Below are 15137 nucleotides of genomic sequence, written 5' to 3'. Positions count from 1 at the left end.
GACCCTTAGGATCACCAAGTCCAGCCGATAACTCTGCTGTACGAGGTTCACCCTAAACCATATACCCAAGCACCACTTCCAGATGACCTTTAAACACATCCAAGGTTAGTGACTCCACCACCTCCCCTGGACAGCCCATTCCAATGCTTGACCACTCTCTCCATGAAAAATATTCTCCTGATATCTAATTCAAACCTACCCAGTTGCAGGTTGAAGCCATTCCCTCTCCTTTTATTGCACTTTACCTGTGAGAAGAGACCAGCAGCAGTCTCTCCACAATGTCCCTTCAGGTAGTTGCAGACAGCAATGAGGTCTTCCTTCAGCCTCCTCTTTTTCAAACCATCCCCAGCTCCTTCAGTTGCTCTTCATAAGATCTATTCTCCAGGCCTTTCTCTAGCTTTGTTGCCCTCATCTGCACTCCAGCACCTTCACATCCCTCTTGTAATGAGGTGCCCAAAACTGAACACAGTACTTGAGGTGTGACCTCACCAGAGCTGAGTACAAGAGGACAATCATCTCCCGACCCCTGCTGGCCACAGCATTTCTAAACCAAGCATTGCACTGGCTTTCTTGGCTGCCTGGGCTCGCTGCTGGCTGCTGCTCAGTTTCTTGTCAGTTAGAACCCTCAGGTCCCTTTCCTCCAGGCAGCTCTCCAGCCGCAAGCAATGGTAGCAAATGGTAACCATTTGATGAAAAAGCATTAAGCAAGAGAACTTTAACAGTAAACATCTTTCTACATGTAGCACCTTGGGGTGCTTAATCACCCCTCTGCACGGTTTTCAGGGTAATAGGTACAGTATGGCAACCACTTGTCATTTGCATAGAACCAAACAGCAGACTCCTTAAGCCAGCCTGCACATCTAAATAATTATGTATCAGAGACTGGAAACTGATCCCTCTGTCTTGCAGAACTAACCATGGCAATCTGTGTGGAGATGGCAGCTGTTACTGCCTGCATACTGGTAGAGTTAGATAGGGAAACAAGCCCAGAGGTAAAGAGAGCAACTGGCACAATGCAAAGTGTTTCCTGTACTACTGAATGCTTCCCAGCAGATTCCGCTGGCACAGTTGCACTGGTGAGTTACTGCTGCTAACCTATGGCATTTCTCAGGAGGGAGCCATTCCGGAGTGGCTTGAGAACAAGCCAAAAGCCTAACGTCTGCATATGTAATACACTTTAAAAGGAAAGAGAGCTCAGTGGGAACTGTTGGGGAGCTCTCTCTCAAGGTGAAGTTTGCTGTTTCCCTTTATCAAATAATTTTAAGGCAAGCAATTCCTCAGCACTAGGAATGGAGTGGGGAATGATCTGTAACAAAACCAGAATACTTGTGTGGTTTAGTTTATGGGGAGGAGCATACAGGAGGAAGTACTGGATTCTTGGACTTGTTCTCCAGAGTCTGTGGTAGTTGATTGTCCAGACTTATTTCTTTGCCTGTATTTTCCCTCCAGGTTTTCTAGTATAATTTTTAGTCTTCAAGGTCCAGATTTCCAACCTAATCATACCTGTGCTCTGCTGATACCTGCTTTTGCTTCATCTCTTACATAGCAGCATGGAGTTCATCTGAAATGACTGAACCCTAGCTGTAAGCACAGAGTGACTCTTAAGAATGTATTTTTACCAAGATAGCTCCTTGGTAATTTCCAGGGTGATTTATACTCTCTTTTAACCTTAAAATAGAGTGTCCCTGTATCTTTGTCCTGAGGAAGACTGAGGTTGGTGCACATGGATTCCTCTATACATGGCCTCCAGCTCCTGCATTTCTCTGCTACAGCAACAGAATCCTCCTCTTTCCGGTTGAACACTTGGCAATTGAGACGGGATCCGTCCTACTTAAGGTATAAATAAATACTTAATGTTACTTGGAGATTACATTAGGATAAGAAGAGCGTTTTTGAAGACAATTCCTGTGCATCAGAGTTCACAGAGCAGGCATTGGCCATTGCACTTACACAAGGTATTCATATAAGGGTGTGTGGAGCTTCAGCAGCTTCTGACTACTGAATTACTAAATTGCCCTTTTATCAGTTGTAAGAATTATGCATGCAAAGGGTAACTTCACTGTTATCCTTCAAGTGCAGACAATTAAGTTTACTGTCTCAAAGAAAAGGGAGGGGCTGAAATACCTGCAACCACAGTTTCAGCAGTGTTTTGAGTAGAAGTGATGTGGTATTTGGACAGAGTGGAGTTAGGTCCCTGTTTCTCTGCAGATTTCATGCGTGTCAGGGGGTAACCCTCTCCCCATCTTCAATTTCAGCAGCGTTTCTGGCTGTGAAACTTTATTGTGCTTTACTTCTGACAATGTTAGGATTTGCTGTAATGAACAGACAGAAATGTAGGAGAACATATGTGAGACACAAAAGCTGTGGTTTGACTGAAGAGTTCCTTGGCCAAGTGATTGTGCTGTGTGTTCTGACCCCTTTACCCACCTGTTCTCTCCCTGTGCTGCGCTGGGTGAAGCACTGCTGTGGTCTCCTGGGGACCAGGTGGATTAGGAATAGAATGGTGTAAAGCGTGAAATTACCTTTTTCAGCCAAACCTGTTTCCCAATCTGATTCACTGCACAGCTGCCTAAATACTTCACTTGGCATGAGGCAGGGGGTAACACAAGGCAGGTGTAGGCAGCCAGGTATAAGAGTTGATGGAGTTAGCAGTAAGTGCTGATGAGTTAGACACAAAACTGCAACTTCAGTCCTAGTCATGTAGCATTGCCTACGGAGCAGCTATTTGTTGTGATAAATTACACATCTGTCACAGTGATGTACTGGAGGTGCTTTCTGGGACTTGCAAAAGTGCTGTTCTGTGTCTCAGGATGGTAATGTTCCTGCATATGCCTTCTGTCATTCCGTGCCCATGCTGCAAAATGGTAAATGTGAAGATCCTCCCTTCTCATGGTGCATTTTTCAGAAAAGACACTGCCTGTGACTTGCAAGTTCTGTGGCATCAAGAAAGCTGACAACACAGTTGGCATTGGCTCTGGGGTATATCAAGAAGAGTGTGTGCAGCACATGAAGGGAAGTTCTCCTCCACCTCTGCTTTGCCCTGGTGAGAACTCCTCTTGAGTACTGTATTCAATTTTGGCCTCCCCAGTTTAAGAGGAACAGGGATCTGCTGGAGAAGGTCCAGTGGAGGGCTAAAAGGATGATTAGGGGACTGGAGCACTGCCTGATGAGGAGAGGCTGAGGGACCTGGCGCTTTTTAGTCTGCAGAAGAGAAGGCTGAGAGGGCATTTAATAAAGGTCTAAAAATGTCTGGGGACTGGGGATCAGGTGCGGGGGGACAGGCTCTGCTTACTGCTCTCTGGGATAGGATAAGGAGCAATGGATGTAAGTTGCAGCACAGGAGGTTCCAGCTCAACATAAGGGGGAACTTCTTTACTGTAAGGGTCCCAGAGCACTGGTACAGGCTGCCCAGAGAGGTTGTGGAGTCTCTTCTCTGGAGACTTTCAAGGCCTTTCTGGATGCATTCCTCTGTGACCTGAGCTAGACTGCATGGTCCTGCTCTGGCAGTGGGGGTTGGACTCGATGATCTCTTTGGGTCCTTTCCGACCCCTGATGTTCTGTCATCTTGTGTGCTCATGTGTCGGATGTGACACTACAGAAAGAAGTGCATAAAGCAAGGAGAAGCACTAAAATCTGGTCCCAGTTCCTGTTTCCTTCGGTCTGCCTGGGCGGAGGGCACTGGCTGGAGGAGATGTCTTGGCGAATGGTGTCTGGTTGGCACACAGATCTGTACATTGGCACAGACTTTCCTAGCTGGAGTAGTAGGACGTTTATGGGGATTCACATCCTATGCTGAGGAATGTTTCAGAGGTAAAGGAGGAGGAGAAGGAAGAGAAAGGTTTATTTTCTTCCAAGTTTTTTTTTCTTGAATCGATTTTAACAGTTGCCAGTGAGGTTTTCTTTCTTTATTCTAGCTTCTGCCTCCGCAGAGCTGTCCCGTCCTGATTGAGATCGTTCTGGGTGTAGCAACCTTTCCCATGCTGTGAATCACCGGATCGGTATGTGCCTTGTAGTGGTTAATGCTTAAGAGTTGTGAATGGGCTGGGTTAGTTGGAGAGGTTTTGTTTTTCTAAGCGGTAAGAAACGAAGCGCTTCAGGCCTTTTGTGTCTCCTTTGTGTTGTTGCGTAGTGGGCAGAAGCTGTCGACAGCTGCTTCTCTTGTAAATCACTCCTTAATGCCATGCTCAGACTGCTTGAGGCGGCGAAAACCACGGCCAGCCTGCAAACCTGCATACTTGCTAAATCCTCCCCGGGTAAATGCCCTCAAGTTTTGCCTTGCTACCAAGAGGAAGAGAAGTTTGGTGTGCTGGGCAGAGCAACAGTAAGCATAACTGCCTGACTGGTGTGAGCAACAGAGCTTGTTCCCTGGAAGACTGAGCTTTCTTGCAGTGTTTTGTTATCTTGCTGAAGATGCCTGCTATGTGGAAGAGTGGGAGCACTTTGCCCTGTTTGCCTTTTTTGCACTTTGACCTGTTGGTGAGGATTGATTATAAACCCAGATGCTAATTACACTGCTGCTCATTTCGCTGAACAAAGGTGGGTTGGCAAAGCTTTCTTGTGGTGGCTGGAGTCTTCAGGACGAGACCCATGAAATAAAATGGTTGAGGAGGAGGCTAAGAGCTTACCTATGGAGCTGAGTGAGAAGGGAGGTGTGGAGAATAACGGATTTGTTCAGAATGAAGCATTTGATGACAAGGAGACTGATACCAGGAGCCAAGAAGACATACCAAAACCGTGCACTGTTGATGTGGAGCCAGTGGCCATGGAGGAGCCAGTATTGAAGCCTTATGCAGGGATGCCAAAGGAAGTCTTGCTCAAGTTCTCCAGTCAAGCCCGGTACAAAGTCACGAGGGAGATTCTCTTCTGGCTCATCATTGCTGCTGCTGTCGTGCTTATATGTGCTACAGTTGCAATTATTGTCCTTTCCCCGAAGTGCCTGGATTGGTGGCAGGCTGGTCCTATCTATCAGATCTATCCTCGTTCTTTCAAGGACAGCAACATGGATGGCAACGGTGATCTGAAAGGTGAGTGACTTTTCAGCCTTGGTACGTGCAAGGCTACGTAGCAGTTGTCTGCCTGCCTGTCTATATATGTGTGTGTATGTGTTAACAAATCAAATACAAGCATGCACATGCCAGTAGAGACAGTCACTCTAACGGAGAAGGAAAGACAAGTGCTTTGAGTAATCGTTAATGCAGCTCGTGTTGTCATGATTAACTCTAGGATTTGCTCGCTCGAGTTGCTGAATAAATGTTTAGAGCTGGGCAGAAAGCAGTAGCACAAAACTGAGGTCAGTCAAGAGGATGGGTGCTGTTGAGCACTTTATCAGCTGCCTTTCCATAAGGGAAAGTCAGGAAAAACAAAACAGACAAAGTGGAAAGAAGCGTGTTACTTTTGTTCACGGTCTAGGTGGTTTTGAGCTCTTAGGAATGCATTGAGAGTACCTGGTACGAGAGGCAATGCCACTCAGCAGCAGCTTTCAACAAGAGAAGGCTTAACACTATAATGGACAATAAACTTCTAAACAAGAAGTGCTGGTTATAATATGTGCCAGGAAGATAAAAAGCCTTTAGGTTTAAAAGCGCTGGGGGGGAATGGAGTGAGGTGTTCCTGTAGAAAACCGTGCTGGGGGGGAATCCGTGTGGCTTTTTGTAAGGCAGAGAGTACCTGGGGGCTTGGCATTGAAACTGCTTCCTGCGGGTGGTCTTTAGGACTCCTTGGTGGTCCTTGCAACGGGAAGGCAATGCTGTTACTGCAGTTGGTGAAAATACAGGACCCTTGTGTTTCCTCCTTGAGAGCCCACGTCAAACTATTAAGTAAGATATTTCTCTGTCAAACAGACGATGCCATTTTCTTTTAAACAGGTATCCAGGAAAAACTAGACCATATTACATATTTGAACATAAAGACCGTCTGGATCACTTCTTTCTTTAAGTCTCCAATAAAAGACCTTGGGTATGGAGCTGAAGATTTCTATGATATTGATCCCATGTTTGGGTCGATGAGTGATTTTGAGGACCTGCTTGCAGCCATACATGACAGAGGTAAGTTGAGACTGAACAAAGTGACTCTTGTAAAAGTGTTCACTCATGTTATAGACCTGTACCTTATACCATGAAGTTATCATCTGAGATTTCAGTTTGTGCATCTGGCAGTTCCCCCTTGATGGTGTCGAGTAGGAGCAGAAGGATAGGCATTAGCTTGGCGTCAAGCTAAACTGCATGATTGCTGTTTCCTGCCCTTGGGCACTGGGTGGTGCTGGGAGCACGAAGATGTCAGGAGCTACAGGAGCAGCCTCAGACTGCTGGGTGTCCTCTGCGAGGCGTCAGCCTCTCCGAGGATGATCATGGGTGATGGACTGATGTGCTGCTTGTCCTTCCTGGTGCCTGTGGTGTGACCGTTGCTGGTCTTGGGGGATCAAGGCTGAGATGTGGTTGTTTCTGACTGAATTTTGTGACCGATGGCCGCTTTCTGAAGACAGAAGGAAAACAATGACAGGGGTAGGAGGGAACATGGGTATCCTTCTTGCAATTGTGTTCTCGGTTGGTGAATTGGTGCTTCAGACAAATATTTGCTGAGGTGTCTTCCCAAACAGCTGTCGGCATGAATGGGAGATGGTTTGCCAGTTTCTAAAACATGTGGAACTTCAAAAGAACGCCTAGGCTTTAGGAAGGGTGAGGAAGCCCAAGTGTTAAACCGGCGCTAGACCAGTGAAGTGCCTTTCTCACCTAGGAGGTGGAAGAAGGATGTGGAAGTCGGAGTTAATGAAAGTGGTTCATGACAACAGGAACTTCTGCTGATTCGTTTCTGACCCCTTCTTTCCCTTCTCAGCGATGGGCTGTGGGGAACAGTACCAGCCAAATGTGTCACAGCTGCTTGCAGACTCTAGGTAGTCTTGGTGACCTGGGGCTTTCTGTGGTGGGTTTCTGCCTTTCTCTTTTGCCAGACCTCTGGGATGGAAGAAGATCAAACACTGTTGGTAATGCACTTATAAAAAATGTGAACTTTGTCTTAAAGACTGCATTTAATGTTGTTTTTATGGCGTGATGTTTAAGGGCTCAAGGTGATAATGGATTTAATACCAAACCACACGAGTGACAAGCACCGATGGTTTCAGCTGAGTCGCAATCGGACTGGGAAATTCACCGACTACTACATCTGGCAGGACTGCGTGCAGGCTACGGGTTTGGTTGCTCCTCCAAACAACTGGGTGAGCACACGAAGTCATCTGTGCAAATCCCAAACTGAGTGCAGGCTGCCACATATCAGAAGCAGCTACAACAGTTGTCCCTGTACTCTGCACTGGTTAGACCACACCTTGAGTACTGTGTTCAGTTCTGGGCCCCCCAGTTTAGGAGGGACATTGAGATGCTTGAGTGTGTCCAGAGAAGGGCGACGAGGCTGGGGAGAGGCCTTGAGCACAGCCCTACGAGGAGAGGCTGAGGGAGCTGGGATTGGTTAGCCTGGAGGAGGCTCAGGGGTGACCTTATTGCTGTCTACAACTACCTGAAGGTAGGCTGTAGCCAGGTGGGGTTGATCTCTTCTCTCAGGTGGCAAGCACCAGAATGAGAGGACACAGCCTCAGGCTGCGCCAGGGGAAATTTAGGCTCGAGGTGAGGAGAAAGTTCTTCGCTGAGAGAGTCATTGGACACTGGAATGGGCTGCCCGGGGAGGTGGTGGAGTCGCTGTCCCTGGAGCTGTTCAAGGCAGGATTGGATGTGGCACTTGGTGCCATGGTCTAGCCTTGAGCTCTGTGGCAAAGGGTTGGACTTGATGATCTGTGAGGTCTCTTCCAACCCTGATGATACTGTGATACTGTGAAATAACTGCTAATAAGTTATCTAATGCAGATTGAGGTTTAAACAAGTCAGGGAGGAGGAGCTCCTGCCTCAAAGAGAGGCTTTTGTTTCTTTACATCACTGTTAAATCGTTTTTCATTAAACAAACACAAAAAGGGATAGCTGTGCACCAGTTGTTCACGTGTGTCTCCACCTGTGTCCAACTACTCCACTTTAGAAACTTCATCTCAGCATCTCCAAAATCATAGTTGGTGGAGAAGGAAAAAACCCAGTAGGCCCTTGGTGCTTTTTCTGGAAGGTGATCAGACCAGGAAATCTGTTGCCTGTTTCAGCTGTATTTATATGAAATATGAGCCAAGGAGTACATGATTAGGAGCTTGTATATTCTAAGAGCTCAAGATGAATTAATTTTGTACTAGTTAGTAATTTCTGTTCAAACTTGCAGTCAGGAGTGATCTTAGCTTTTAGAATCTCTCATTACACATGTGACTAGATCCAAGTTAACATTTGAACATTCTGACTGTTGTTGGCACTGCAATGGGATAATACCAAATTGCAGAAAGCCTTGCATTAACTAAAGCTATTTTTAATAAGGTTTAGGAAAAACAAATCCAAAAGAAGTGTTCACACTTAGCTTTACTCCTCTATGCTGAAAAATTCCCAGGGAAAGTCTACTAAAATAAACCCAACATGTAGTGAAGCACAACTAGGAGAAGAGCAACTAGCAGGAGGAGCAAGTGTAAAATGAGTACTGAAGTCTTCAAAGAATGTAGTCCACTGATCAGGCATTTTCTGCTTTATTATATGTTTGTAGCACACCACATCTTCAAGTGTTCATTGAAGTAAATCTTTAAGTTGGTTCTGATTTTATCCCTCCCTTATTGTGAGCAGGTGAGTGTCTTTGGGAACTCCAGCTGGCAGTTTGATGATGTGAGGAAGCAATGTTACTTTCATCAGTTTGGGAAAGAACAGCCAGACTTAAATTTTCGCAGCTCCGCTGTCCAAGAGGAAATCCATGTGAGTATGTAACCCACTGCTGCAACACCAACAGCAAACCAGCTCCTTCTACACTTCAGTTCTCTGATCATTTATGCTACGTAGTTCTCAGTGTGGTTGTAACTAATTCAAGTATTGCAGTGTATATAAACAGTTGGAACGAAAAGGTGTCCAGACAAACATTTAAGGTTATAAGCAAAGTGGAAGCTTTATGCTGTAATGTTGCTAGTGTCACAGTTACTTTGCTTTGAGTCTTTTTGATTTCAAAGCTAACAAGCAATCAAAAAAGAAAACAAACAAAAACCCCCATCCACCCAAAAAGCTAAAAACAACCCAAACCAACCAAACCCAAACCGGCTCCCCCAAACCAAAACCAAGACGAGCCAGCCAACCAAAAAAAGGAAAGAGAACCAAAAGAAGAACCCACAAAACCCCTCCAGATGAAAGAAGTGGAAGGACTGGCAGTGGGTGGTGTCGCAGTTCTCTGGGTTTTAGGGAGGTAGACTATTGCTCTTTTGCTGGCTTAAGTCCTCTCCTCTCAAGATCTTGGTGGGGTTTTGGCACAGGCTATTACAGGTTAAAAGGAGCTCCCTTTTTCTTTCTCTTTCTACCGAAGGCTTTCTTAAAGCTGCTTTCACGTCTGGTGAAGGCCTAATTTTCAGCCTAACCTTATTTGCAGACTGTTCGTACTTAGCTTTCCATGAGTCAAAGTTGTTCTTCAGCTCAGCTTTTCCCACCCTTGTTTATACTTTTTTGTTTTGCAGTGTTGTAAACAAAGCCCTTTAGCTTTTGTTATGATAGCTTAAACGAGCTGGTCTTTTCCTGGCTTTCCCTGTCCATTTCTTTAGCTACTAACATACTCCTTACAGTGCTTCTGGCTTGAAGTCTTTCTTAAAGTAAGCAAACCAAACAGAGAGGATGCCCGGGCAGAATCTTGTACAGTGGCATGGATTCTTCTTCCTCGGCTTCCTAAGATTGCTCTAAATTGCTTTCAAGTTGGTGGTAGTACTTGGTCCAATAGGACTGCTGTCTGGAAGCAGTTAATTGTTTCCAGCTCTAGTTTCCACCAAAAGCCAAGCATGAGGGCACTTAGTTTAGATGTTTTATCCAGGACAACAGTTAATGAGAGGATTGATGTAAAAGGGAAAGCAGCTCTTGTACTGAAGTCTGTGCTGAAGCAGAGCTGAGTGACTCAGGTGGAGAGAAGGTTTGTATCTTTGCTGATTCAAGGAGCTGTTAATTAGCCAGTCAGATGTAAGGATGGCATCCTCTTTTGGCAGAGAGATGATTGGTTTTCAAGAAAGCAAGCTAATGCTGATTGGAATTAGAAGGGATGTCTGGACTTGTGGATAAGGGAAGATAGTGAGTTTCAATCTGTCTTCATCTGTATTCACAGGATGTCAGGGGTCGGAAGGGACCCAAAGAGATTGAGTCCATCACCCCTGCAGAGCAGGGCCATGCAGTCTAGCTCAGGTCACACAGGAACACATCCAGACAGGCCTTGAAAGTCTCTCGAGAAGGAGACTCCACAGCCTCTCTGGGGAGCCTGTGGCAGTGCTCTGTGACCCTCACAGTAAAAAAGTTCCCCCTTGTGCTGAGGTAGAACCTCCTGTGCTGCAGCTTCTTACTTGTTGTACTTAAAACACAATTCAGGAGCTGTCTGGAAAAAACCAAAAAAGTCTTTGTTCTTAGATGAAGAAAAGTGCCTGATCTGAACATCTGCAGAAGCCACTTCAGAGGGACTGAGCTTCAGAGTTCTTTGTTAAAACTAGAGCAATTAAAACTGTAGTAATACAATAGCTACTGAAGGAGGATATAATTGTGTTGAGCTGACTAACCTCTCAGTTTCATAATGAAATTGCAAAGCGGTAGCGCCTACCTTGGGTAATATTTTTTCATGTTCCTACAAATAAATAAGCCTGAAAAAAAAATGAGCTTCAGTCAAAAGAGAACAAATGCTTTAAAAGTTTTATGTATTAAAAAAAAAAAAATCAGTGACACAAGGTCTGTGCAGAATAGCATATTTGAATCAAAGGGTTCTAACTGTGTGCAGCCGTGGTGGGTGCTCACCACAACAGTCCTTAGCACCAGCCCAATTGTTTTGATGGATGGGATAAAGGCTTCTAGCAAGGTGTCGTGGCTTGGGTCTCATGAAATGGGAAGAAATAGTAAATAAGACATGCTGTATTTGGCCTTAGTTTGACATGAGATTGATGTGATTCACTTGAACTTCAAATTTTACTGGGAGTTAAAGTTGTTACCTACTAATATTTCCTAACAGATTTAGTTTTCTTTGTAAGCATATACCACTGTGAATGGGGTGGGCTGACTTGGACTTACCAGATTTTACTTTTGTCTAGGATATTCTAAAATTTTGGCTCAACAAAGGAGTCGATGGATTCAGCTTCAGCGCTGTGAAGTTTCTGTTAGAAGCAACTCATCTCCGAGATGAGCCTCAAGTGAACAAGTCCCTGAGTCCTGTAATGTATATGTTGTCTTAGTTTTTCCCCCTGTATTTCCTGCTGGGCCAAGAGACTGGATGTTTTCACTCTTTCACATCTTAATTGTGGCTTTAGAAAGACTGGATCAACCTGTCTCTTGGAAAGCAAGTGGCTCCTGGGCACCGTGCACACAAGAAGATGGCTCTGGGCTGAGGGTGTAGGTCACTGGGATATACTCACAAGCAAGAGCTCTGTAGGTGGGAGGGGAATTAGAGAATCACAGAATGGTTGGGGTTGGAAGGGAGCAGAGATTGTGTAGTCCAACATCCCTGCTAAAGCACCCTTGTCTCCAGATAATGGTGGCACTAAGACACTGTTCCTGTTGGAGTTGAGGATTGCATAAAACTGGTGAGCTCTGCAAGTGTCATTGTCTTACAAGTTACCAGAACAGTTGTGTCCATCTTTGCAGCCTGGTGTGTGTGGCGCTAGCACCTGCTCTGCTTGCTGCTGCAGGTGGGCTTGAGTGGTTAGTGAACTTCCCCTCTTGAAAGAGGATCCAAAATAATCATCCCTTCTAAGTTCCCCAAGTGCAGCCCAGCCCTGTGTGTTTAGTGCTGGTGCACTAAAGAAATGTCAGTTAAAACTGTTCTCTACTGGTGCACTGTCACGGGGAAGGAAGAGAAGAATTCTGAGAGTTCTGAAATCCAAACTAGTGATGAACTAATGGGAAATATTGTCTTCTGATTTAAGGAGAGTATCACAGACTATTCCCAGCTCTACCATGACTACACGACCACACAAGTTGGTATGCATGACATCATCCGTAGCTTCCGGCAAACCATGAATCAGTTCAGCACTGAGCCTGGCCGCTACAGGTAATCGTTGCTACAGCTACTGAATCCTCCTCTAACTGGCACCCTCTTGACAGAAATGAACTTCTGTCAGAAACAGGTCATAAAAAGTCTTCCTCAAAGGCAAGCAGCAGGGCATAGGCCATACTGCCTCTTCCCCAGTGAGTGAAGGAGAGGTAATCGGGATCACAGGCTCACAGGATATCAGGTTGGAAGGGACCCAGAGATCATTGAGTCCAAGCCCCCTGCCAGAGCAGGACCATGCAGTCTAGCTTAGGTCACAGAGGAATGCATCCAGACAGGCCTTGAAAGGCTCCAGAGAAGGAGACTCCACAACCACTCTGGGGAGCCTGTGCCAGTGCTCTGGGACCCTTACAGTGAAGAAGTACCCCCTTGTGTTGAGATAGAATGTCTTGCTTATATCAATTGCTCCTTGTCCGACCCCCAGCCCTCAGATATTTATAAACATTGATTAAATCCTCTCTCAGTCTTCTCTCTTCCAGAATAAACAGCTCCAGGTCCTTCAGCCTCTCCTCATCAGGCAGTGCTCCAGTCCCCTAATCATCCCTGTAGCCCTCTGCTGGACCCTCTCCAGCAGATCCCTGTTCCTCTTAAGCTGGGGAGCCCAAAACTGAAGGCAGTATTCAAGATGAGGTCTCACCAGGGTAGAGTAGAGGCGGAGGAGAACCTCCCTCGATCTGCTGGAAACACTCTTCTTAATGTGCCCCAGGATCCCATTTGCCTTCTTGGCCACCAGGGCACACTGCTGTCACATGGATGTTATCCACCAGCACTCCCAGGTCCCTCTCTACAGGACTGCTCTCCAGCAGATCACCTCCCAGCCTGTACTGGTGCAGCTTATTGTTATTAATGACTTGGCCTTGATAGCTGTGCTGTACCTGTGGACTGTACAAAAGTAAATGGAACAGGGATCGGATCACAAAGATGTTGTAATTTATCAGTCCTGTGGCTGATTAATAGTGCAGTTCATGACAGACCTAGAGATTTCAAACACTGTTAAAATCACAGAGTGGTTGAGTCAGGAAGTCACCTGGTCCAACCGTCCTGCTTGTCAGGTGTGCAGGGAGCAAGTTGTCCAGATGGTACTTGAACATCTGCAAGAATGGAGAGACTGCAACTTTCCTGGGAAACCTGTGCTAGGACTCAGACATCCTCACAGTGAAAAAGAATTTGTTGGTGTTCAGGGGGAACATGCTCCTGTATTTCAGCTTGTTCTCATTGTCACTGACATCTGGCAGTGGGCATCACTGAGAAGAATGTGGCTGCGTTGTCGTGGCCTGTTTCTTTCATGTATGTATATACACTGCTGAGACTTCTCCAGACTGAACAGTCATAGCTCTCTCAGCTGCTCCTTATTGGAGAGATACTTTGGTCCCTTAATAGTCTTAGTAGTTACTTTCTGGACTGTCTCCAGTATATCCACATCTTTCTTGCACTGAGGAGCCTGGAACTGGACAACAAACTCCAGATGTGGCCTCCACCACTGCTAAGTTAGAGTGGAAGGATCACCTCTGTTACCAACTGGCAACACTCAGTGCAGCCTAGGACACCATTAGTCACCTTTGCAAGAGTACACTGCTGGCTTTATCTTCAGCTTGAGGGACCCCCAGGTCCTTTTCTATGATGAGTATGGAAATTGCTGAGATGAAATATGTGGATATGCATTCAGAAAGATAAGACTCCAGTCAGGTACTTACATCTTTTTGTTTACTCTCGTCAGTTTTCCCTCCAGAAATTTTCCAGACACATTTCTCTGCCTGGTTTGCAAAGTATTATTTCTCCATGTTAATCTTTTTTGATGGAGAGGAGGCACATGAACACAATTTGTAATGCTGTGTTGTTTTACATATGTGTCCCACATCACTTCTAGCTCCCTTCTGCTCAATGCAAACCAAGAGTGAGCCAAAAAAGGTGTTTGTGTGTTTCTTTGTAGGTTTATGGGTTCTGATGTTGATGAAAAGGAAGACACTGAGGCAACAATGATGTATTATGGAACAACTTTTATCCAAGAAGCAGATTTCCCCTTAAACTTCAACCTAATTAACATGAAAAATCTATCAGGCAACAGTGTTTTTGAAGCTGTCAACTTGTGGATGAAAAACATGCCTGCAGGAAAATGGCCCAACTGGGCGGTAAGAGACCAGCTCTTACAGCAAGGGCTTGCTCCTCTAGGGGATAGTTTCTCTTATGGTCCACCCTTGCTGAGGACTTCAGTGGTAGCAGCAGCAGCTACCCAACCCCGTGGCTGAGCTCTAAGAGATATCCATGTGAAACTCTCCACTGCTGTAGTTGCAGTCTTTGGCGTTGGCCACACAGGTGGTGGTTCTGCCCTTGAGTAACAGCTACACTCCCTGTGTGAGGGTGACAGAAGGGAATTGTCTTCATGCCCCTCCCTCAGTGTCCCCAGTGTAGTAAGGGACATTGGCTTGAATGTGAGGATGGGAGTGGTGCAATTCTCTCTGTCTGTAAACTGACTCAGTGCAATGGGTTCTGGAGCCACCGCCCAGGGGAAAACAGAGCATGCATCTGAGGGCAGTTAATGTAAAACTGTATTTGTCTTTGCTAGGAAGCACATCTGGGATGTGCTGTGCTTCTCTTCAGAACAAGTACCACCTTTACACAGTAGAGAAAACTGGCAGAAATATGAGGGAACTGTAATCCTGGAGACCTGTTTATCATCTCACAGAGTGTCAGGGGCTGCAAGGGACCTTGAAAGCTCATCCAGTCCAGCCCCTTGCCAGAGTAGGATCTCCTAGACCTGATCACACAGGAGCGTATCCAGGCAGGTTTTGAGTATCTCCAGAGAGGGAGACTCCACAACCCCCCTGGGCAGCCTATTCCGTTGTTCTGTCACCCTCACAGGGAAAAAATTACTCCTTATGTCTATATGGAACTTTCTATGCCTCAGCTTCCACCCCTTGCCCCTCATACTGTCATCAGGCATCACCCAGCAGAGCCTGGCTCCAGCCTCCTGGCACTCACCCTGCACACATGTATAAACATTGATGAGGTCACCTCTCAGTCTCCTC

General features: G+C 45.9%; 1 protein-coding gene across 1 annotated transcript in view; it reads left to right on the top strand.

The window, feature by feature from the left end:
* The first annotated feature begins 4267 nt into the window (after positions 1–4267).
* SLC3A1 (solute carrier family 3 member 1) overlaps positions 4268–15137 on the top strand; it is a 16056-nt gene continuing 5186 nt past the window's right edge. The window contains exons 1-7 of the mRNA XM_064158394.1: positions 4268–5024; positions 5865–6044; positions 7056–7210; positions 8691–8816; positions 11156–11275; positions 11987–12111; positions 14042–14240. Of these exons, the coding sequence (XP_064014464.1) occupies positions 4598–5024; positions 5865–6044; positions 7056–7210; positions 8691–8816; positions 11156–11275; positions 11987–12111; positions 14042–14240 (1332 nt within the window). The 5' untranslated portion in view covers positions 4268–4597. The remainder of the gene's footprint in view (positions 5025–5864; positions 6045–7055; positions 7211–8690; positions 8817–11155; positions 11276–11986; positions 12112–14041; positions 14241–15137) is intronic.

The sequence above is a fragment of the Pogoniulus pusillus genome, chromosome 18 (genome assembly GCF_015220805.1).
Source record: "Pogoniulus pusillus isolate bPogPus1 chromosome 18, bPogPus1.pri, whole genome shotgun sequence".
NCBI lineage: Eukaryota > Metazoa > Chordata > Aves > Piciformes > Lybiidae > Pogoniulus > Pogoniulus pusillus.
The sequence above is the reverse complement of the archived record's forward strand: the minus strand, read 5'-3'. Positions and strand labels throughout refer to the sequence as shown.